This window comes from Cyprinus carpio, chromosome B9 (assembly GCF_018340385.1).
Source record: "Cyprinus carpio isolate SPL01 chromosome B9, ASM1834038v1, whole genome shotgun sequence".
Classification (NCBI taxonomy): Eukaryota; Metazoa; Chordata; class Actinopteri; order Cypriniformes; family Cyprinidae; genus Cyprinus; species Cyprinus carpio.
The window spans coordinates 15,307,519-15,332,221 of NC_056605.1; the positions used below are offsets into that span (position 1 = coordinate 15,307,519).

A 24,703-nucleotide genomic window follows, 5' to 3' on the forward strand; every position below is an offset into this window, starting at 1 on the left:
GAGGAAAAAAGCAGACAGATGCAAACAGTGGGCCAGAATGGAGCTGAGTGAAAGCCATCTGGACAGTTTTAAAGTCCAAACTAGTAAAATGTAATAGGACTTATTTATATAAAACATAATCAAACAAGTTCTAAATATACGCTACCATTCAAAAGTTTGGGGTGAGTAAAACCTGTATAACTATATTCAACTAACAATAAAATTGTATTGCTTAAGGTCCAATAAACATGCAAATGAGTAGGCACAAATTTAAGCCCGCTATAATCAAACACAGAAAGCAGCACTCAGGGAAGAGTCGCATCATAATATGATATCATGAATACAGCTGAAAGCGGAGTATAATCTCTAATCACTTTGCACTTCAATTAAAGACAACTAGTAAGTTTTGTTGTACTGATTGTCAGAGACCACAATGAAATGAATATAAATCTTACAAGCACTGACTTTTGTATGGTAATAATATTCCTTATCTAAGGCCAGATTACATGAAATCATTCTTACATGAAAACATTTCCTATTATCATCAATTGATGCTTAATATTTTTGTGGAGACCATGTTATTCCTTTTTTTTTTTTTTTTGTCAGGATTGCTTGATTAATAGGGATCTATTGTAACATGTATTCCATTGTCCTCATTTGTCTGCTAAATGACTAAATGTAATGGAAATGTAACATTTTTAATGTATTTACTGCCAATTTTTATCAATTTACTCCATCCTTGCTGAAATAAAAAATAAAAAAATCTTACTGACCCTAACTTTTGAGCACTATATATAGCAATTCCACTCGGGTGCCAGTGTTGCCAGGGTGGTGGTTTTCACGCAAAATTGTTGTTTTTTTTGGCCTACTTTTATAATGTACCACGGCCGCCCAAAGTGTATCTACAGACAAATAAAAATGAAAATAGATCCTTTTACTAACGTTTATTATACTTGGAATATATACCTGGCAACTGGAGAATGGAGAGGCGGATGTCACATCACAAACTAGTACGCAACTTTCACCCAGAGCATTAGATGCTAAGGCTTTTACATGGCAAAAATGAACACAACAGCCAGTCAAAGCATGTCACTTATAAGTCTGCATGTTCTGAGTGTCTCTGTTTAAATAGCATAGTTTTGTCTACTACACAAACTCAAACACATGTGAAGCTCACAGTGATTTCTGCATTTGCGTCGCACTTTATGAACTTTATCTCCAGAGCATCTCAGAGGGAGATTTTCAACGTATTATTTGAAAAACTTCACGACAAATCTGAAGAAATGTTAACAGAAATATATTACTGATTATGATACAGTAAAATGTATGTCTCAAAATAATAGTCTAATTCTATACTATTATTTGTACGGAATATCATTCAACCCAAATGTTTTTCATCCATGTTTTAATATCAAACATACAGTTTTGGTGTGCATCATCTTATTTGACAAAAATAAAAAATGCTATTTTTTTGTTGGAAATTAATTGTTATATAATTATATATTATATTATATTATATTATATTATATTATATTATATTATATTATATTATATTATATTTAAAAATATTGATTACTTTTTTAAAGTTTTTAGACAGGATTTTTCATGATACATTTGCATAAATCATACAAAATAAATGATAAAACACAAAATAAATAAAATGGAAAAAACAGAATCTAAAAAAAAAATTTAAAAAAATAAAGTGAATTTCATGGGGCCCTAAATTAAAAGTTGGCTTGAAAGAATTTATGAAAAAAATCTAATAAAATACTACTACTACACTAAAAATGCTGGGTTAAATACAAGTAAAATATGAGTAAAATATGGACAAACCCAGTGATTGGGTTGTTTTCAACCAACAGTTGGGTTAAATGTTTAACCCAACCTTCTGGGTAGTAACACAACCACTGGGTCAAAACAACCCAGTCGCTTGGTTTGTCCACATTTTACCCAGCACTGGGTTGTATTTAACCCAGCATTTTTTTTAGGGTAATAATAATAATATGTGTGTGTGTGTGTGTGTGTGTGTGTGTGTGTGTGTGTGTGTTTGTGTGTGTGTGTGTGTGTGTGTGTTTACTACATTTTCAAAGCATTTCCCTCCATAACAATGGTAAATGAATATTCTGATAAATATTGATATGATATGGAACAGATATTGTCATAATCATTTCTGGATATATCATCCAGCACTGGGTTAAATACAAACCCAGCAATTGGGTTGTTTTGACCCAGCGGTTGGGTTACTACCCAGAAGTTTGTGTTAAACATTTAACCCAGCTGCTAGGTCAAAACAACCCAATTGCTGGGTTTTAGGGCTGCATAATTAACCGAATTTCTAATTGATTTTAAAGTTTTTGATTGATTTATCACGTAATCGTTCAAAGTGGCAACTGATCATTCAAAGTCCACTTATGTTATTCTGCATGCTTAAGATGCGTTTTTTTTCCTTTCTACATGTTATCTTAAGGATTTTTCCCATTATTTTAATTTTAGTTTTAGTATAACATTATAATACCATTCATATTTTAACTTTTTTAAAATTTAAAGAAGAAACCAATCTGATGTATAGTTGCCATTTGAGGCTTAATACAACAGAAAATCACTAAAAGTTATTTATTTATTTATTTATTAAAGAATTTAACCCAGCATTTTTTAGAGTGTAATTTTAAGTTTTATTATGAAAAGTGCTGAAAATTAAAATGAAAGAAAGGGTAAAAGAAAAAAGAAAATACAGATTAAATAATTTCATATGCGCATACTACATATAAACAAGTCTTGCTAAGATTCAAAACATAGAATAAATAAAATCAAAATGTTTATTTTAAAGGGCATTAATGAAATAAAGCTGCTGTCAGCTATGAATGGACAGGGCAAAAATTGGGCTAGTTTTCATTCCTTTTGGGCGGGTTTTAATAAGCTTTGGGCTGGAAATTTTTCTGGGACCTGGCAACCCTGTCGGGTGCAGACCAAACAACCGTACAGAGACCCAGCTGAAGAGGTGGTCTCGGTCCAGTTCCAAACAAACTCTGGTACAGCTGAATGGATGAACCAATGAATTGATGACCATAGCACACATGTTTACAATTTCTGGTTCACTTGCAAAAAGGACCACACCAAAAAAAAAAAAAAAATTGGTCTATTTGGTCCGAACCAAAGCAAGTGAATTAGCAAACTTTCCTGGTGTGACTACATCTCGAGTTAAAAAAAGTAGATGTTGAATAATAAGCGTAAAACAAAGCAGACTATATTAAAATTGACGCTTGTAATGAACTACAGAGCCAAGTCAAGCATAACACAAACACTGAGACCTGTGCAGTGAGGGGTGTAGGGGTTTCTCCAGTCTTAATCAGTAGATCTATCAGCATTAGACACTGGGTGGGTTGCCAATATCCTAATGTCACCTAGGATTCAATCTCAGTCACTCAAGAAACGGTGGGCATTCGAGCGTGGAACTTACTTCTATTTCCAGTTGCTCCCTTACAGAATTACATTTCTGTAATTAACAATTTACACCATTAAGTTTTAAGACAAGGCAAGGACAGCCAAGAGGATTGGTATCACCTGCCATTTTGCAAAACCTAGTGCTGATTTACTGGATGTAGAAATAAATCAGTCTTTTCAAAACGAGTTAATACAGAATTAAACCAGACTACACTGGATATAAAAAGCTTTAAAACAATGTGACAGTTTGTATTGGTGAGTATGTACTGTATTAAATCATAGCAAGCATGTTAATCGTAATATTGCACTAGACCTCTACTGTTCTTGTTCTGGGATGACCTTGTCTGAATAAAGCCTTTCAGACGAAAACACAGAGAAACAAACAAACAGGCCAAACCATAAGTAAGCCAAAACTCATTGAACCCCCTCGACATAAAAGGAGGTGATTCCTGCAAAGAGTGCAGGTGAGCGGTGTTGACAGAGACGCAGACACAACAAATCACAGGTGTGAGGAGATAAAAGCTACAACACCACGTGACTTTTTTTTTAAAAAGTGTACACAGTAGTGAAATAATTTAATCATTTTAGCAAGTAAAGGTATTTTTTTTTTTCATGTTTTGTCCTAATCATTCACAACAAGTAACAAGTGAGAGGGTGAAATCTGATTGGTTCAAAGTTCTACTTAATCCAACTGTACAAAGTGTTAGAGTTAATTTCCAGAAGTAAAAATTACACTCATTTTCTCCATGGAGGAACTGATTTTAACAATATTTGCAGCACTACTGTGAGCTGAGTATGTTAACCAATGGTATAGCCAGATCAGTCCACATTATTTCAACTTAGTTTTTTAATGTGTTTAACAGTGGAATTCCTGATAAAAAACTACATCAGCCATGATTATGCAAAGAAATCGTCTACTATCAAAGAATCTCTTTAGCACCCATTCACTTCCACTTTTTTTTATTTGATTATGTTATTTGCAATATTTAACTGGATTGTAGTTCTTTTCCTCATTTAAACTCTAATTTTCAAAAACATTTGCTTTAAAGTTTGTAATGCTGTGCTTCACCTCATACCTGGTGCATTTGGTTCATGGTTTACAACTTTTTAAATAAAATTTTTTTTTAAATCCCTGTTGGAAAAATAACGGAAAAATACTTCTGCTAAAAAAGGGCGCTGAAAAAGTGGATGGCACTGTTGCACTATTAAATATGAATAAAGTTCTGATTGGCTGCGATTATGTGGCATCACTTAGCATTTCCACTTTGAGTGTAAACAGAATCTTGTAAGTGAAACACCTGGTTTTGGATGAGATTTGATTAAACTTGTTTGATCTCTGCACCACACATCAATTCAAAATTAATGTATAAATGATAAAGACAATAAACACTGTTAAGTTAATTCTTACCATCTCTGTGGTAGTTCAGCGCCATGTTCTTGAGTGTATTTTTGTCAATGGCAGGCATGCCATTATCGGTGTAAGTGCGGTTGTTGACATCTGAACGGGAGCGGTTGTGGCCACGCTTGAAGCCGCCGCTGGATGTATTGGTGGTGGAGTTTGTCTCTTTGGCATGTGCCGCCAAATCATTGGTGGATCGCGCCCGGTTCCTTTTTCCATGTCGCAGGCCCAGCACAGTGAAAGATGACTGCTCCGCCCAGGCCATATTTTTGGGTGATATTTCAGATTGCTTTCCCGTCAGTAGCCCCCACACCCCACTGGAGTTCAACTTGTCCAAGGTGGAGGCCTCTTTAAGCTTGGGCGGACGTACCTGGCCATCTCCTTGATTGTCACCGAGGCAGTGCAAGTAGTCCTCAGTGGCCTCGAGGGCGGGGCTTATGTCTTCAACCTCCAGACCCTCCATCACCTTGACAGTTTCGGCGTCACAGAGGAAGCGGAGGGGTGGAGCAAACGGACTGTTTCCTTATGTGTGTGAGGGAAGACACGGCAGGATCGCAAGGCCTGAGGGCACCGCAGACGGAACATCTGCTGTCTGAACCCAAAAGGAAGTGTGGAAAAACAGATGGTCCACAAAGGCCTGAACCACTTCCAGGACTGTCACTTTATGAGCCAATGTTGTTAATCAAGAACCTAATGAGAACTGGCCACTGTGCCAGCTATCAGTATCAGCACTGGGTAAGGTGAGTGCAAACAGTGCTGTCTAGAACAGGTGTTGCCTCATTCAGATGAGTGCCTCAGTTAAATCACTGCAGTCTGTAAGGCAGTAATTCAGCGAGTGATAAATGCAATGTGGCACCAGGACGTCCTTCCCCAGGACCCGACATCCTGAATTTAGACAAACAAGAGAGAAAAGTACATGACGGTCAGCAAATACAGCAGTAACTCCATGGACAGCTGATGCTCTAGTATGAAGAGCCTTTGAGCCAAAAGTATGACAACAGGAACTGTCCAAAAAAAACAATAAAAGCAAGCAATTAAATAAAAGGTTGCTTTAGCTTCCTTGCTGTCTACCACCTACAGTATATAGACAGTAGGGCTGCACAATTAATCAAATTTCTAATTGCAATTACAATTATGGATGCCACAATTATGTAATTGTTCAAAGCGGCAATTAAACGTTCAAAGTCCACTTATGTTATTTGGCACGCTTAAGATGTGTGTTTTTTCTTTCTACATGTTATCTTAAGGGTTTTTCCATTGTTTTAGTTTTAGTATAACATTATAATACCATTCATATTTTTGCTTTTTTTATGATTCATACTACACACATTACCACCACCACCACAAAAAAAAAGTACTTCTTTAATAGTTGCAAAGTTTGATTCTTATCAAATGTTGTACCTACATATTACATATTTTAGATGAGGTCCCAATTGCATTTTAGTGCAAAAATGCACTAGACAGTCCGTTTTTAAACATCTTGCAAATAAACTTCTGTGTAAAGTAAATCTTAAGTATCAAGACAAGAGCATGTGTTCTTTTCCATTCCACTGCATCTTACACAAAAACATGTTCTGTGTGAATGGCCCATAATGCTGCTTCCTATTATTATGGCTTCTGAAACAATGCCATAAAATGCAGCAGAGGTAGGCAGCTCGCTATCTTTTGGAATAGAGCTACAGATTCAGCAGTTGAACTCAACTTACCTTGACCTGTGTTAACACTCATAGTAAGGCATCGTTAATTTCTTGCAACTACCATGGTGGTCGTGGAATCCACTCAGCAGCCTACCTTACGCTCCAGAGCTTCGCTACCCAGACAAACCGACATCATCACTGGAAGTTTCCAGCTTGGGGTGGGGTTCCCTGCATCGCTAAACCTGAGCACGGCTTCTTTCTGTTTTCATTTTACATGATCTTGCAGCCTCTTCTCATCTTACTCATGTCTACCTCCTCCCACACTAACATTGATTTCCTCTGCACTCCAGCTCAGGGTCTTTCACTTTCTTTATACCATCAATTATTAAAAGACCATTACATCATCTCAGATCAGAGACTCTCCAGACCCATGGGAAAAAATAGAGAAACAAAGAAGCAAGACCAACAGACAGCTGTTTTCCATTGAGTCAGTAAAACTGCTTTCAAAATGACACCAAAAAAAAAAATGGACAGAATCCTAAAGTGAAACAGCGGAATAGATGTCATTGCTACAAAGAATAAGGGTTATATACTGTGATGAGCAAAAAAGTGTGTCATCATCCCAGAAATCCATGAAATCATATTATCATAGATCTGACAGAGGAAACGCATGACCAGTCACCCTGCCAGTAACCTACACTGCTTATCTTTTGACCTGTTACAATAAAAGTAACTTACTGAGGTATCAGATGCTAATGATACCATCTTCAAAGAATACAATCAATGGTAAATCTCCAAGAAAACAAAAAATAAAATAAAAATAAACATAGTACTTGCTATTTGCAAGGTGTTGTAATACAAAAGTCTTGTTTTTTCTTCACTACTGTCACCAGATGGATTTTTGGTTCTTTGCCACTGTTGCTTTTGGCTTGCTCAGTTGGGTTTTGAAAGACATTCAGGAAATATTATCAATTTGACTGCACTAAGACTATCAGATGAGAACAAAACTGTATATTAATATGAATTGAGCTGTATATTTGCTGAATAATAACAATATTGACTTCTAATGATGACTGTTAACACCAGGGGTTCTTCACTGAATAAAATCTATAGATATCGTTTAATTCGACAAGAATCCTGAATAATACTACTGTAAGTTGATGCGGACTGGCAGTTCACCCAAGTACAGCTGACACACACAAACAAGTTACAAGATCTACGATAACAGAAGTAAAAAAATATAAAATAAAAAAATAATAATAAAAGACGATGAACAAACTCTAATATCTAGGTTCGCCTCTCTTCTGACAGAGACTGTGTTTTTAATTACAAGTCGCTGCTTCTATGAATTCAGCCGATGACTTCATCATGATGCTAGTTAGCACTCAGCTACATCATCTGCCAATGACATTTGTGTCATCTGATTGTGTTTAACTCACAGCGAATGTAACATGTTTATGTATCATTGATTATCGGAGAATCACTATAATAAAAGGTCTAAGAATGCAAAGAGCGAATAATATGTTATTTGTACGTGAAAATGACTCACCCGCATCTGTTTACAATCTGTCACATTCAGTTCCGTCAGCGGAAATGCGCACCGGGTGAAACAACATCCTGGGATAAATGGTTCCGACTGCCTTTGTTTTGTTTTGTTTTTTTTGGGGGGGGGGTTGTTTTTTTATTATTATTTTCTCATGTACTTAATCCATTTTATGTCATGATTAAAATAATATATTCCGAATAGTATCGTGGTCTTCTTTAATGTATCGTGGGCTATGATATTTTGGTATCATGGTGTTATATGACACCCCAACTCAGCATCAAGGTGCCACCACAGTACTTTTTAAAAGTGTTTTTTAAGTGTCCCCCCCCCTCCAGATTAAGGCTCCTCACGTGGAGCAATATATTTTATTTGTCTCCTTCTTAACAGAATGATTATAAAAGGAGGGGTATTAAAAGTCATAACAAAATCTGCAAGGTTAGCAAAATAACACTGGTCATATTACCCATCAACATTATGCTTCCCGACATCATGCGACCAAGCTTCCATTACGATCAGTAGCTGTGATACATACTGAATAAGACATGAGTTGTTGTTGTGTTGGAGTGTGTAAAATCATCTTATAGCTACACTGTAATTCTGTAGAGACTTTTTTTTCCTCTCACAAACACACACACATCAACATCCCACACAAACTGCACATATATCACAGTCATTAGCAACCCACGTGGGCCTGGAAGGAGTTGCCATACAAATTCTGACAAAAGAACTTTAACTGCATAAAAGATCTATGCATTCTTAATGTGCAAATTGTGGTCGACATTAAGACTTTGTGCAATAATGAAGCCAAGAGGCAAGAGGCGTGAGTGGCAAAGATGAGATTTTTTGTAATAGCCAATAGCCAAAAGCTTGCCGTTCTTGAAGCCAGGCCTGCATCTATTGTTTGGGTCCCCACAGAAAAAGAAACATTATTCAAGTCTTTTTCAGGCCACAGACAGAAACACAGTAATTATCGTGGGCTCCAGGCTAAACCTGCGACCTCCCCTACAGTCCTCCTGTTCTCCCCCCGCCACCCTTTCTGAGAGCTTATTGTCTTGGCTTGTTTAAAGAAAGGCTTTGTTAATGAAGGAGGAGGGGACATGGGCTAATGGGCTCCAATAAGTTCCTCTCCGCGATATTGTTGTGGGATAATGGTGGTACGAGCCCCAGCTGTAAACTTGCAGGCGCCATATTGTGCGTGACCTACATAGACCCTCATCTGAACCCGTACTGAATGCTTATTTGCCCCAGAAAACTTTTTCTATCTTTTTTTTATGCTGTTCTGAGACAATTAGAGTCAGCAATTGGACAGGCTGAGCTGCTGTATGAAACGTGGAAGTGTTGAAACGCTAACCTTGTTAATCTTGACAAATGGCAGCAACTGTTTGAAATGTTAGTCCACTTACAGTAGCTAGGTGGTTATGAAGTTATCTTCATTAAATGTTTAGTAAAGAAATGTTGACTTTACTATCCTTGTCAAATGGCAGCAAAAATGAAATGATCCACCTTACTGGTTAATATAAATAAAATACAATAAATGTATCTTTAAATGTTATTTTTATTGTATGATTCAGGTTCATATGTGCTTGGGCCACTTCATCTCATATCTTATGACAGATGTTGTTGGTGTTCATTTAAGTAATTTTATCATAGATTTTACACCATTTTGGTTGTTTTATTTTGATTAATTTATTGGAACTGAGCTCTTACTCTACTGTTCAAAATTATATGATCTGAAAGTGATGGTTGAGGCATAATGATACAAAATATTACCGTTCCAACCAAATACTGTTCTTTAAACATTTTGTCCATCTAATAATCCTGAAAAGACACTTTATTCCAATTTGCACACTTCACTAAGCAGAACAACTCTTTCCACAATGTATGATAAGAAATGTTTCTTTAGCATCATCATTGATTTCTGAAGGATTATGTGACACTGAAGACTGGAGCAATGGTTGGGAAAAAAAGTGTATAGATTACAGGGGGAAAAAACAATTTAAATACTGAAACAGAAAAGAGTTATTTTAAATTGTAATAATATTTCACAATATTGCTATTTTAAATATATTTTGACCTAATAAATGAAGCATTGCTGGACATAGAAATTCTTATACTGACCCCAAACTTTTGAATGGTGGTGTATTTCTAATTTATTAACAGTATTGTTGGGCATTTTTGTAGTGATTTAATAATAATATTAAATAATATTTTTAATTGATAATGAATTTTACAAGTAAACATATCTATCAGCCAAGCCCACATCCACTCCTCTCTTACTCCTACTCTGTGTTTAGACAAAGAAGTATGTCCTGATAAACAAGGTTGCTATTTTTAGTTTGAACAATGTAGTTGATGCATCATAATTTTCTCAAATTGGCTGAAAGTGGGCGGCATCATTTCAGCACAAACTACAGCACAGAGAATTGATCATCAGCATGAAAAACAAGTCTGAGCCACAGCACAACTATTCCTTTATCTCTTTGAAATTTATCCTCATATCAGCCTCCCATCTCTCTCTCTTGCTCAAATCTTGACCCATGAGCCTCTCCTTTTCGCTGTTTGTGTTTTCAGTGTCTATTTGGATTCTGTGCTCCTGCGCTGATGACTAAATTATGATTGGACATAAGGATAGCAGGGCTTTCATCTGCCCAGCGTTGTTCCACGCTTTCCTCTCCAACACAAAGGGCCCCTCTGCCTCTGCTCGGCCCGCTTTTGAAGAGTAGAGTGGCTATGTGTCCCCATGGAAACCACTGTGTTCCCTACAGGGGTAAGGTGCGCTCTCAGACAGAGACAACATCAAGCCATATATCAATCATTCATCTGTTTATTAATTTTCAATGTTCATGTCCTTCCTAATGCTCTGAAGAGTCATGCTGATGTGCTTGGTGCAAATAATGCAGTTTTGATGTTGACAGTTTTTGTGACCTGGGAGAAAATGTTTTAACACTGTCCCATCGGATATATAGTAGGCTATCTGTGATTCAATAGCCTACATTTGCTTTTATCAATATCTTTGATCTTACATTTTTCAGGCCAAAATATATTATAATACATAAATACATATTCTGAATATATGTTAGAATATCTATATTATCGTGAAAACTCGGCAAATAAAGAATTCATTGTTCATGTCAATCGGCCTGTCGTTGGTTGCACATACCGACAGACAGCATTATTACTGTCGCAGTCCCATTTATCAGATTTTTTTTTTTTAACTGAATCCATAAAGTCTGAACTTTTCTTGACAGGTGATGCGCAGGTGAATTGCCCAATTAAATATTTTGGGGGCGGGGTTTGAATAGCAGTGGCCTTTAGTGACCTTGTGCATGTTTTACGTCATTAACGTCGGAATCACCACTGGCCTCTATTTCATATTCATAAGGCTTTACTTCCTGCAGCACAATAGTAATCTTTACACTAACATTCACATACACTGTCCATTCACACAGGGAGAATCCAATTATCACGGCACAATGGTGACAGTCTGAGGCATGATCTCTCTCTCTCTCTCTCTCTCTCTCTCTCTCTCTCTCTCTCTCTCTCTCCCTCTCGGGTAAACCATTGTCACAGGCATCTAATAAAGTCAAGAACACTTAAGTGTAGGTAGCACTCAGAGTTCAGACTGTTTGGTGCTCAGACATACTCTAATAATTTTCCGGTCGCTTGGTGTAAGTAACGTTCATGTGCATGAAGTGATGAAATACATTTTACAATGTTTATCATGTTTTGATTTAGCTTCTTTCCCTTCAAATAGGCCTACTGATTCTTAAACTTATCCAAATAAATACACGAAACATTTAATGTTTAATAATAATACAAATAATAAAATAATTATATTAAAAACGAATTAATTAGAAACTCTCCGTTGTTGTATTATTCGCTATAAAAACGTTCAGGGTCCTTTTAAAAGGCTGTCCGTCTTGACGTCATTGTGCTGCCATCTAGTGAATGAAGCGTGATCCTCCTCAAGTGACAATATGATTTAATCAGGCAACTAGACACCACAATATCGTCTCAGCAAGCTCAAAAAGATTTGTAGTCATGTATTCAATTTATACCACTGTTCAAATGTTTGGGATTGGTAAAAATAAAACCAATAATATTGTGATTTTTTTTTTTTTTAAGTAACTGTGTTCTGTTTTAATATATTTAAAAATTGTATTTATTCCTGTGATGGCAAAGCTGAATTTTCACAATCCTTTAAAAAATCATCCTAATGCTGATTTGGGTGATTGCTGATTATCATTAATGTTGGAAACATTTGTACTGCTTAATATTTTTGTGGAAATTGTGATGCTGATTTGGTGACTGCTAACTATCAATGTTGCAAACAGTTGTAAAACTGTAATATTTTGTGGAAACTGTAATATATATATTTTTTCAAGATTCTTTGAAAAATATAAAACTTAAAAGAACAGCACTGATTTAAAATAGAGATCTTTCAAACATTATAAAGATTTTTACTTTCACTTTTGATCAGTTGAATGCATCCTTGCCAAAGTAACACATGATCAGACAGTGTCAAAACACATGAGATTTTCTTCTTAAAAAGTCTCATTTATTAATGTCATAATAACACAAGACCTGATCACAGGAGCACACATACTGACATAAACAGAACCATATAAGGAAATTCACGCAGCCAATAAGGCAACAGGTGTTCAAGCACCTGAGAGATAGCAGTAGCACACAAATAAGCATTTATACGCTACAGGGAATATATCTTTCAAAGAAAATAACTGTTGCAATGATAAAATGTATAAACAGTGATCTAATTTACTTTATGAATGTTTCTAATTTGTTTTTAAAAGCATACTGAAGGTTACAATGGCTCTTGCCATTTAAAAGGGCACTTTCATCGTCCAGTTGAAAGTGCACTGCTCCCCCTACTGGCTGTAGTGGTGAAGTCAATCACTTCTCTGTCTTTGCTCCCAGTTAGACGGCAAATGAGACTAACAGAGTCTGAGGTTTGAGGTGGATTGAGGGTCAGAGTGTGCATGTGTGAATGCCCCGTCATCACCCAGCAGCTTTATAGTTTGGGTTGACTTGACAACTTAATCTTCAGATTCTCAGCCAGTTTGTCCAAGAACTCAAAAGTGTTGAGGTAATCAGAGCGTGTGACACTGTGAAAAAATAAACAGAAAAAAAAGAGTTCATATCTAAAATAACTTTACACAGGTTAAAAAAGTCTTGTTGCTATACTTTTATCGCGCATTTAACACTGATGCAGTCTATTGTAAATCTAACCCCTCTCCAATTGATAAAAACAAATATCTTTTTAATGTCCCACAATGAATGCCTAATGTTTTAGAGCAAGATAATGGATGTACCTAGACATGCCCTTGATGCAGATGGCCAGGTCCTTGGTCATGAAACCAGCTTCAATGGTCTCGACACAAACGGCCTCCAGTGCCTCAGCGAACACCCGCAGCTCTGCGTTCTTATCCAGCTCCGCCCGGTGCAGCAGCCCTCGAGTCCATGCAAAGACAGAGGCTGACGGGACATAAAAGATCATGAAAACAGTTTCCAGTGCCTCATTTGTGGATTTTATTGATTAAAAGTGGTAGAGAAGTAAGTGTGTTTTTCTCACCAATAGGGTTGGTGGACGTCTCTTTGCCCTGCTGGTGCATGCGATAGTGCCGTGTAACAGTGCCATGGGCTGCCTCTGCTTCTACTGTACGCCCGTCAGGACACACAAGCACACTGGTCATCATACCCAATGACCCATAACCTAGAAACACAAAGTTTACTCACTATAAATTTCATAATTCTTTCAGAATACTTTTACAGTTAGTAATATTACTCATTCACACAGAATATTATTCACCCCCCCCCACCCATGTCATCCAAGATGTTCATGACTTTCTTCACTCGAAAAGAAATTAAGTTTTTTTTTTAAGAAAAACATTCCAAGATTTTTCTCCATATAGTGGACAACAGGTGGAAGGTTTAAATTGCAGCTTCAGTGCAGCTTCAAAGGGCTCATCTAGTGAAACGATCAGCCATTAAAAAAAAAAAAAAACAATTTTTTTCTTTTTAACCACAAAAGCACGTTGGAATTGTCACGTGTGGTTGATTCTTCATCTGTGTAGTCTGGTTCAAAAAGGTAGGGTAGGTTGAAAAAAATCTAATTTTCTCCTCCAACTTCAAAATCATCCAATATTGTTGTTTTACCTTTTTTTGTAAAGGGCACGTTCACATTGCAAACACTGTATAAGTATATCATTTTTTGCAAAAGATGATTATCAATTGTAATTTTACTGCAGTTTTACTCACCCTGAGCTACAGAGTCTGACTGCACATCTCCATCATAGTTCTTGCAGGCCCAGATAAACCCACCTTCAGACTTCATGGCCTGAGCCACCATGTCATCAATCAGCCGATGCTCATACCAGATGCCTTTGGCCTCATACTGAGCCTTGTACTCTCTGCAACACACACAAACTGTGTCAGAATGCTCTTTTATCATTTTTTTTTCATTGTTTTCCATTCAGTCATCTTATACAATGTGGGCATATGGGATTATGATGTTTATACTTTGATGCCAGAAAATCTTTTAAGGATTTTTTTTAAAATTGATTTACATGTAAGTCTGTAAAATGAAATTTATTACAGGTGGTTTTGGACTCATTTTCGTTCGTTCAAAAAACCCTGTTTAACTAGACTGATTACCAGGGGGAATTTATTCAGTGACAGTTCATGAAACAACCATTTCATTGAGGACTCACTTGTCATAGATCTCCTGGAAAATGTCTTTGAAACGGCCATCATATTTCTTCAAGATGGTGTTCTTGGTGCTGAGGTACACCGGCCAGCCTTTGTTCAACCCCATCTGCAAAGAGCTGTGAGCAAAGTCCCGGATTGAGTTGTCGGTGTTGTACATCCCCAGAGCAACTCCACCAGTACCTAAACATACATAATCACACATACTGTAGTGTCAAGAAAACCTGGTCTAAAAGCAGATATGCTTGTGTCAGTTTTATCTAGAAACAACTAGGATATGTTCCAATAATATCAAATCAGAGCCGGGACAGTGTTAATCTGGCCATGTGGCCTCATACTGTAACACTGACAAGACAAACATGCTCAATGCTCTCACAGGTGAGAGTTCGCTGTGATGACATCACCATACAGAGACAGCTAGATATCTTTGACATACAGAAGGGCTGCATTTAAAATCACATACTTCCTGACTATAAAGTAGGTGCAAAACACTATGTGAAAAGAATAGTATGTCCGAATTCACAGTATTCATAAAATAGTATGCAAAATCTATGACTTACTACTTCCAATGGAAATTTTGAATCAATGTAGGCTACCTTCAAAGTCATGGACAACAAACTTGAGCGGCTCTCCTCCATTTTTAGGTGTGTACATCATTTCCACGGTTCCAGGACCGGGAACAACGAAATCTGTGGCCTTGTACTGTTAAAATTGAAAAGCACAGATTATCTTTTATCTGTAATGTGATTTCACCGATATTATAGAATGATTGCTTTGATAAAACAGCATAAAGTATGATAAAAGATTCAAAAAAAGCCAAAACAAATTCACAATTATGCTTAATTACAGATATTCTAATGAGTAAGAGCTCCATACCTGGTCTCCATGTGCATGCCTGCCGATAATTATAGGCTTGATCCAGCCAGGAACCAAGCGGGGAATGTTTTTGCAGATAATAGCCTCTCGGAACACAGTTCCTCCCAGGATGTTCCGGATTGTTCCGTTAGGAGAGCGCCACATCTTCTTGAGCTTGAACTCCTCCACACGCTTCTCGTCAGGAGTGATGGTGGCACACTTGATGCCAACGTTGTAGTGCCTCACAGCCTCCGCTGCCTCAACAGTCACCTTGTCATCAGTGGCATCACGGTTCTCCATTCCCAGGTCATAGCTACCGCACAGAGAGCAAAATAGAAACCTCATTCTATTATAGAGTTTTGCTAAACTATGTGAACCATTCTATGGTGTTATATTGCAAATTACATTTCAGTGGACAAAAAAATAATTACAAAAGCATATTATTCGAGAAATGTTATTGATGTTGAATCAAATGGAAATGGGGAAAATGCATTTCATAGTTTATAACCAGAGTAAACCTATGAGCTGCTTTGAGTCCAAAATGTAAAAAATAAAAAAGGCCAATTTCACAACAGTTGGAAGTTACATCAAGTTACATCAACGCTGGGTAAAGTAAGTTCCACTATGGGTCTGCCGCTATTATATTAGTACGCTCTGTTCTCAAATATCACTTCTTACCTTTTCTGATTTGTCTGTTTTCCAAGTTGCTGTTATATAATCTACAAAGAAATTAATTTGAATTTGTTTGTAGCTAAGATGGACACTCAGACTCAAATTTACAGCGGGTGGTGGTAATCACCAGCTGTCAAGTCATTAACAGAAATACACATTCAGTACCTGCTCGCATCAATGAGCATTTATTTAAATAATATATATACTCTGATACTTTCTAAATAAATATATACTCTGATTATAAACTGAAATTAATTTGGACCACGTTTAGCTTTGATTATGGTGTGCATTGTTTTAACAAACTTACACATATGTACTCTTCCAACACGGTTGTTTAATAAACGCAAAGCTACTCACTGCAATAGGGTTAAAATAATGTTGCCAAACATATACCAGAAACATATTTACCACTTCAATAATGCTCTAATTCTAGAACTTTTGCATATTTAAATCAATATATAAGATCTACAGTGAAATACAATTTCACTGTTGTATTCTCTCGGGACATTGTCGCAAAATTTAGTATGCGTCATAGTCATATACAATGCTGTAGCTGGGGTTTGCAGGGCCTTTGTGCAGGTTGTACCCGTGGGCCCTGTTTGAAATCGAATAAACTGCAATAATAAATAAAAAGTTACATTTTAAAAGTTAAATAAATAAAAAGTTAAATTAAACAATGTTTAAGTTTGTAGATGTCTAGGTACAGAACCTGAATAATCAAATGTAAAATATCATTGCATAGTCTTCACTGTATAATTAAATATAGATTAATTCTTGTTAAAACTACAAAATAATTCAGTAAAAAGCAGCGAGTGATTTTCTCTCTTTTGATTTCTAAGATTAACATTAAGGACACCGACAGCAGCTAGTAAATCAGGTGTGGTCACTTTAAGAGACAATGCAATGATACACATCTGATTTCTTTCTCAACTGTTTCCATTCACTTAAAGGGGTCCTGTTATGCTTTTTCACTTTTTGAATTTTATTCAGTGCGTAGTGTGCATGTTTGGGTATAAAAAAAGATCTGCAAAGTTACAAATCTCAAAGTCCACTCCAAAGGGAGATATTTCATTTTAAAAAATCCCTTTTCAAGAACTAAAACGAACGGCTCGTTTGGACTACAGCGTTGTTTTCCGGGTTTTCTGATGTCACAAAGCGGCCTATTAGAATATCATTAAAATAATTCCCGCCTACGGAAATTCGAATGTTTGGGGGTGGGGAGGGGAAAGTCGTGGTTAGAACGCTTGGTTGAGTGCATCAGACAAGACGACAAAGAAGAAGAAGTGCTGCTGTAGCGTCAGGTTTTCGCAAGTTATTACACATGCACCTGAATAATTATTAAATTGCTGTAGGTTTTTTTGTGGAGGGTGATGTAATCTGCAGAATTTACACTTCAATTATGGAACTACAGTGTTTCCCATACATTGAGTGTGGGTGTTTTTATATCACTGTATTTCTGAAGCAAACCGACTGTCTTCAAGAAAATTAGATGTCATTTTCATTTCATCTTGCATAATGTCTTATTTCATCTAGCAGCCATTACCAGGGAAACCTCAATCTCTACCACTCCAACAGCGCCTCCTGCTGGCAGAGAATGGATTTGCATAAATATGCCGCCACAAATGGAGTGTCTGTGGGAAACACTGCAATTCATGTTATAATGTTAGAATTAAAGAACAATAAACATAATACATATGCACTTATCTGTACATAGTAGATGCAGTTATTTTTAAGCGATTGTTGACATCCTATCTAAAACGTGATTTAGCCAAAAAAAAAAAAAAACAACAATAAAGTTACCACTCTAATATGTCTTGCAATATCTGTTTGTGCAAAGGTTCTGCGCAATCCTTTTGCTCAATATTCCCGGGGTCTGAATCTGGATCAATCTGATATGGCAGTATTAACACCATCCTTAACTATACCGGAGCAAGATGGAACTTGCTGCTTTGGCAAGAGGCGGGGCAGTACTGAAACACCCTCTAAGCTGTTCGCCAATCACAACACATTTCGTTTTTCGGAATGCTGGCCTTCATCAAATCCAGAACTAATCGAGCCGTTTGTGCCAGGCTGGGGAGAAAGGTATTGTAATAGTGTAAATTATATGAAACATAATGTGTTTTTCAAACCACCAAGCATGAGAGCATGTTCTAGTACACCCCCCAAACAAAATCAAGACTTTGTAAAAGAGCATAATAAGACCCCTTTAAGACATAACAGTATTTTGAGGATACTCACTTCGGGTATTTTGACATAATTTTGTATATATTTGTCGGTTCAAGAGCAAGAAGAGGCAAAACTCAACTGGGTGTTCAAGGGCTGTGAGTGGCTCTCTGCATGTGTGTACAGAACACAGTGCGCAGGTGCTGAACTGGCCTCTTTCACGTCTTTTTGTGTTTGCATGTTTAAACTGGTGAGGTGCGTTTGTTCGTTCAGGTGCAGGAGGACACGAAGAAGAGCTTGGTTCGGTGTTTGTGAGTCTAAGGCTCTCAGTGTGTGCACCGAACAAGGCACGCGAGTTATCAGTTGAGTTCTCTCGCCTTGTGCTTGAATGCTTTAAAATCTCTTGAATGTTTACACTGGCATGGATTAAACACACGTGCAAATGATAAGCTTTCATGATGGCATGCAGCAGTGGCCCGTCAACTGTCCTGAGCCCCTTTTTAGGCTGGCCTTGGGCCAGCAGCGTTTGCCAGAAAATAACTGACTTAAAACCATTTTTTTAGCCATCACTGTATTTTGAAAAACAATTAAAATCAAGATACTTAAACACATAGTGGGTCGAAGAAAATATACATATCAAAATTATACATATCTCCATATATATAATTTCTGCTACTTCTAAGGCACAGACTCTGTGTGGGCCCAGTTATGTGGTAATGAACACTCAGTAGATGCTTTATGATTTCCAGCTACCAAAACATGTATTAACATTTCTGAATAGACATCTTCAAACTAAAATTTTCCACACTGATTTAAATTCACTCGTGCTCTGAGCAACTGAAAGCTAATGAAAGGCCTCATCTGTTCTGCATATGCATGACTGAACTAATGAAGGCGTCCTCAAAGAGATTCTACAACTAGCTAGAAAGAGTGCGACAGACTTAACACACACTTTGGAGAGAGCATCCCTGAGCTACAACACAGCACTGCCAGCAGGGGAGGAACTCTCCCATTCTTTCCTTGTTCCGTGTCCTCACTATTATGTTGAGTATGCTCTGAGCTTTCACCCACTTTCCTTCCACTCCCTGGTACGATAATGATTCTGAAAAACTGTTGGTGGTGCTAGAGGACTTCAAAACAATTTAACATATATTTTAAGAGTTGCCACAGACTTAGTTCAATCCATCAATGCAAACCTGTGATGCAAAGACGACATTCAACAATGCAACTAAAAGCCCAAATGACAAGTAAACATACGCAAACAATCTTACGATACAAGCTCAAAGACCAGTCCAAAGTTCATTGGAAGTGACTGTATGGACAGGCGTCAAGAGATCCCCCTTAAGTGACGACACCTTGTTTGCTAACATACTGATAATACGCTTATCAGCCCAATAAGCGACTGACTTTTTACCTTGCAGCTATTCTTCAAACCTCTAGGTCAAGTTCATGCACAATATTAAATATTGGATATGTTTATTTTTTAATAAAAAAGCAGGTCTTTATAGTTAAAGAGCTACTCAGATTAAACCATAACCTATAAAGTTCAAAGTACATATGCTGACAATTCATAACACAGAAAAGCACAGAAAGTGATGTTAGGTAATAAAAGTTGTAACTTATGGGAAGATAACATTTCCCTTTGGCCTTGAGGATTACCACATCTGTACAACAGGAAATGTCATATTTGTAAAACTTGGCAGGAACCTGCTCAGTGGCATTATTATTGATAGTAATGTACAACTATGTCACTAAAATAAGTTGGTGGCAAGTTTATATTGGTTATAAATATCAAAATAATTGAAAACCAATAAATTACAATACAAGTATTTAAAAAATTAACAAATAAAATTAACATTAAATTATGTATTATTTATATTTAGATATAATTTAATTATAAAAATAATTGTATATATAATTAAAATATAAATTATAATATAGAGAGATAAAAATACAAATTATTTCAAAATGAGTTCATAATTTATTTAGTATTTGTGTTGATTTTGCATTAGGTATTTGTGTGTGATTAGAATTATTGTCAGCAAAGTGACATTAAATCAGATTAACATACAGGCTTAAACCTGAGTATTCACAAGGGAAATCAAATATAATGAGAGTAATGCTCACCTGCTGTGAACGTGACACACACATTTAATCTCACCTGTGCAGGTCGAGCTCCAGATAAGGGAAAATTAGTTTCTCTTTTATGAGCTCCCATATTACTCTGGTCATCTCATCTCCTTCCATCTCCACCACAGAACCTGCTTTGATCTTCTGAGACATTTTGGATCCTGCAAGACCAATGACGGTTATATATTTGACGGTTATATATTAAGATGTATAGTAGGGTCAGTACTGACTCCCTGAAGGAGGAATAGATTCCACTGAGAAAAGTTACACAACCAGTGAATCAGCATTTTTGCCTTAAACCTGTTTTAACGAACAGCAGTTTTAAGCCTGCAGACTAATAAGCACAAATCTCAGATTTAGAAGTCTGTAGTTTGTATTGTTTTTCATAAACGGCTATACTAATACCTTAGTTTTTTCAAGTACAATCATTATGGTGTTATTATCTCTGTATTGATGCACCAGCTTTTGCGAGAGACATCAGCTATTCTCATGCAACTAAAGTAACAGCACCTGACAGCCATTGTGTAATATGACCATAGACTGTATAACAACATGACACAGGCCTTTTATTCACCATGAGAGATTCAGTGTATCGCATCAATTGTGTCACTATTAACAAATGTTTCAACGTCTTATTGCAGTTCCAACTGGCACGTAACAAAACAATTAGGACAAAGGTCATATACAGCGCATAAGATACTGTTTTGCACATTTACATTAATGTTTTATTAAGAGTCATAACGAAGGTTTAGACGAACCTGTGTACGATCTATGGTAAAAAATGAATAATGCAACATTAACAATTCTTTAAATATGTCGTTTATATATAACCACCGAGGTTTCAAAATCTCTGTTTGCGTTTTCTCTAATGAATGTATCACTTTAACAGTGTTTTCTTCAATAATGCTCAGCATACCGGTAGCACTTTACAGGAAACGTCAAATCAGACAACAGCGACTGTAATGTGATTTACCGGCTATTTTGAACGATCGCAACTCAATATACGACGCCTACCTTTTCTTTTAAAATTGTATTGGAGTAAATGGAGAGGTATCAGAAGGTTGATTTTGACTAGTCTTGGAAGGCGTTGTTTCCTATCAGCTGAGCCGATGGTATAGGCTCTCTCCAGCTCTGCTCATACATGTACTTCTTCAATAAGATAATCCTCCACCAATCCAAGAGAATACGGAACTACACTCAAACGACTAGTCCCTCCTTCATTCTGCACCCTATTGGGAGGCATATGTTATTGGATAACAGCTGTTTGAATTGGGACAAACGCTTGTCTTCCTCTAGGAGACGCTATGCAGCTCAAAAATGCAGAGCATTCGTTGAACTGTAGGATCACAAATCCATTTTCTTCACATTTTACAACTGAAATAAAATGGGCAAAGGGCCTAAGTAGGAAATTTTTGGTCATTTAATTGTAAAAAAGTGAAGAATATGACTTTGATTTAATGACTTTGAATAAATCAATTAAAAACTCGATAAGAACACAAAACTCATAGATTAACATTGTAATACATACATACATACATACATATATATATATATATATTTTTTTTTTTTTTATTATTATTATTTTTTTTTTTTTTAAATGAGACCATTAAATGCAAGTTGCAAGAATCATTTTACCATTGATGAATACATTTTAAATATGTAGTACCGGTGTTTGTAAAAACTTTAAAAACTATAAAATATATACATTTTTATTTTTTCCCCACGCTGAATTCTGGTGTTTAATTTTTGGTTAATATTAATAATAATATTGTGGTTTCGACTAGTAATTGCATATATAATTGCACTTAATAAAAAAAAGCCATCATTCTCTCGCATTTCCAAAAAGAATTGTCAATCTTCTTAAAAATCCTTCAAATTTAGGCAGAACAAAAAAGCCTTCAAGCTGTCTAATATTTTGATGATAAATCCCTGTGTCGTATTTGTTTTCATATATTTATTTATATTTGAATTGCACTTATGTTTTGCTGCAATTTAGATTTATATTATGTTTTGTGTTTAGTGAAGCATTTTATTTTTTGGAAAAACATTTTGAATTCGCCTTAAATCAATTCTCATCAACGCGGAGAAAAGTAACAATTACCACGTGACCAGTGTGTTACCTTTTGTAGCAGTATGACCAATATTTTACAGATGAATAATGAATGACACGGAGGACTTTAATAGACACCGAACTGAAAACAAACAATTAAGAGTTGAAACAAATTATTATTTAGAACTAAAATATTATTTTTAGCCATAAGCCCCGCCCATTTTGGACCCCTCTCTTGCAATTCTACTCACTTTTATCATATTTCAAAGCCTGTCCTTCTTCCTTGTTTTTAACGCGCATACTTTAACTTGGTCTACGTTCTATTTAACATAGAACTAAGTATATTTTGTCAAGTATGCAGTGAATTGGTACTACCGCGTCATAAAAGTGCGTCTTGACGCCAGTAACAGAATAAGGGCGATACCAGAATAAGGGGAATTTTCATAAACCAAACTGTTAATGATTTAGTTTTGTACCAGCCTTCCCCTGCGCACATAATATATACAGTATGGGTGGTTTCTAATTTGCATGCCTCCTGCGAATCTTCACCAACAATAGCAGATGATACAGGAAAGACAGATATATACAGGTTCACCCAACCTCCAAAACGCATTCTGTTTCTTGAGCAGTCCATATTCTCAATCCACCTTCACGAGCACTGCTCTTCATTTGCTGAAACGGTGTGCTGCTTATCCTCTGAGTTTGTCTGAGTAGGAAGGGAGTGAAAGTGAGCACTGAGCAGTCGTTTGGGATCTCCTGTGTGTGAATGCAGAATTCAGACTTACCGGCAGGTGTCGCAATACCATCACTCAGTTTGTAGTAAAAATCCCCTGTGACTGCCACAATATTTTGTCTTTCATGCCGGTGTTTACTGTAATGGTTTAGCATACTTGAAATCTACCTTTTATTTACTTTGTATATTTTTATAACAATGCAAGACATGGCAAAGAAATCCTGATAAGTCAAGATGCAAACCGTATGAAACAGAATGTTTTGCATTACAGCTGTGGCCTAATATCTTTTACAGTCTGTAAGTGTGTCATCCTTTGGAATATTTTGGACATCCAGAATGTGAGTCTGCAGGCCAAGGTGACATTAAACTTTAGGTTTGAGAGTGGGAGCTTTTCAATCTGAAACAAGACACCAACTTTTAAAAGAAAAATAACAAAATGTTGGCATGTATATTATTTATTTTTCTTCTTCTCTTTTTATACTTTGAACTACTGTGTTTTAACCTCAGTGGTGAGTTGTGGAATTTTATTTATTGCCTGTGTCAAATTACATATCATTCACTTGTTTTTCTTGTTATAGGTTGTTCCATGGAGACACTGTTTTATTTTTTATTTTTTTTCTACCACACTGGAGAAACATGACAATAGAGCTTTTTTCCCCTTATTATTCTGTTCTATTATTGACCACAAACACATTGATAATGTGCAAAATTAAACCTAAAATAAATAGTCAGGGGTGGTAGTAAAACACTCTTGCAAATAGTTATACTGTTTGATTTATGAATCGATGACAAATGATGTTGGACATGACAAAAAGGAGGAATCTACTTAGAACAAGTGCTTTGTGTCCATTTTTGAAAAACATTTACATTTTGTAATTATTACATTTTTGTTATTATTCTTATTTAATAATTGTCTAAAATGTACTAAAATACTTGCCTTGGACTGTAAATTAACAGACATTGTTACTGTAAGCACTTAAGTATATTTTTAAACATGGTTGTAAAGGTATAAAATAAAAAGTTCTGTTGGTAGTGTTTTTTTTCTTTAAGAAAATATATTTATTTTTCTATCAGGTTCTTTCAACTACTCATGCCATCATTTCTTTCAAAAAGTTACAGTTACACCACCTTGACAGATGTGTTTATTATCAACAAGGTGTAGACTATTCAAGGAATTGTAATTTTTTTTTTATTTCTTTTTTTATAACTTAGATTCAGGAAATGATCATTACGTTATTGATCCTTAAATACAAAATCTCGAAACGGTAAGAACCTAAGAAATTATTTTCTTGTTAAAAAAATCAAACTTCTTACAAAATCAAAATTTGGTTTGTTTTTAGATCATTTCATCCGAATAAAGAATCTTTAATAAAAA

General features: G+C 36.1%; 2 protein-coding genes across 4 annotated transcripts in view; both read right to left on the bottom strand.

Moving 5' to 3' along the window:
- Window positions 1–8,100, bottom strand: part of LOC109048482 (pleckstrin homology domain-containing family M member 3-like) — a 45,296-nt gene extending 37,196 nt beyond the window's left edge. For both annotated transcript variants that reach the window (XR_006155600.1, XM_042731134.1), the window contains exons 1-2: window positions 8,006–8,100; window positions 4,829–5,704 (exon numbers count right to left, since the gene is read on the bottom strand). Coding sequence is in view for 1 of the 2 variants with exons in the window: in XM_042731134.1 (XP_042587068.1) it covers window positions 4,829–5,282 (454 nt within the window). In the remaining variant the exon portion in view is untranslated. The remainder of the gene's footprint in view (window positions 1–4,828; window positions 5,705–8,005) is intronic.
- A 4,436-nt stretch (window positions 8,101–12,536) lies between these two features.
- On the bottom strand, window positions 12,537–23,349 carry idh1 (isocitrate dehydrogenase (NADP(+)) 1). 2 transcript variants are annotated; one of them, XM_042731136.1, is made up of 9 exons: window positions 23,196–23,349; window positions 20,577–20,706; window positions 15,602–15,893; window positions 15,322–15,427; window positions 14,731–14,908; window positions 14,279–14,430; window positions 13,593–13,733; window positions 13,333–13,495; window positions 12,537–13,125 (listed from the first exon to the last, which is right to left on the bottom strand). In XM_042731136.1, the coding sequence occupies exons 1-9, from the start codon at window positions 23,227–23,229 to the stop codon at window positions 13,032–13,034; spliced, it is 1,290 nt and encodes a 429-aa protein (XP_042587070.1). In that variant the 5' UTR covers window positions 23,230–23,349; the 3' UTR covers window positions 12,537–13,031. The 2 variants fall into 2 exon arrangements, with proteins under 2 accessions (XP_042587070.1, XP_042587071.1); XM_042731137.1 differs by lacking the exon at window positions 23,196–23,349 and adding an exon at window positions 21,560–21,717.
- Window positions 23,350–24,703: the final 1,354 nt, after the last annotated feature.

What these genes read in the sequence shown, in the direction of transcription:
- idh1 (XM_042731136.1), bottom strand. Translation starts at nt 23,229, where the DNA reads ATGGACTGCTCAAGAAACAGAATGCGTTTTGGAG. An exon ending in AAACAGAATGCGTTTTGGAG is followed by an intron (nt 20,707 to 23,195) that starts GTTGGGTGAACC and finishes TTGGTCTTGCAG; the next exon opens with GATCCAAAATGTCTCAGAAG. An exon ending in TGCATCAAGGGCATGTCTAG is followed by an intron (nt 13,126 to 13,332) that starts GTACATCCATTA and finishes ATTTTTTCACAG; the next exon opens with TGTCACACGCTCTGATTACC.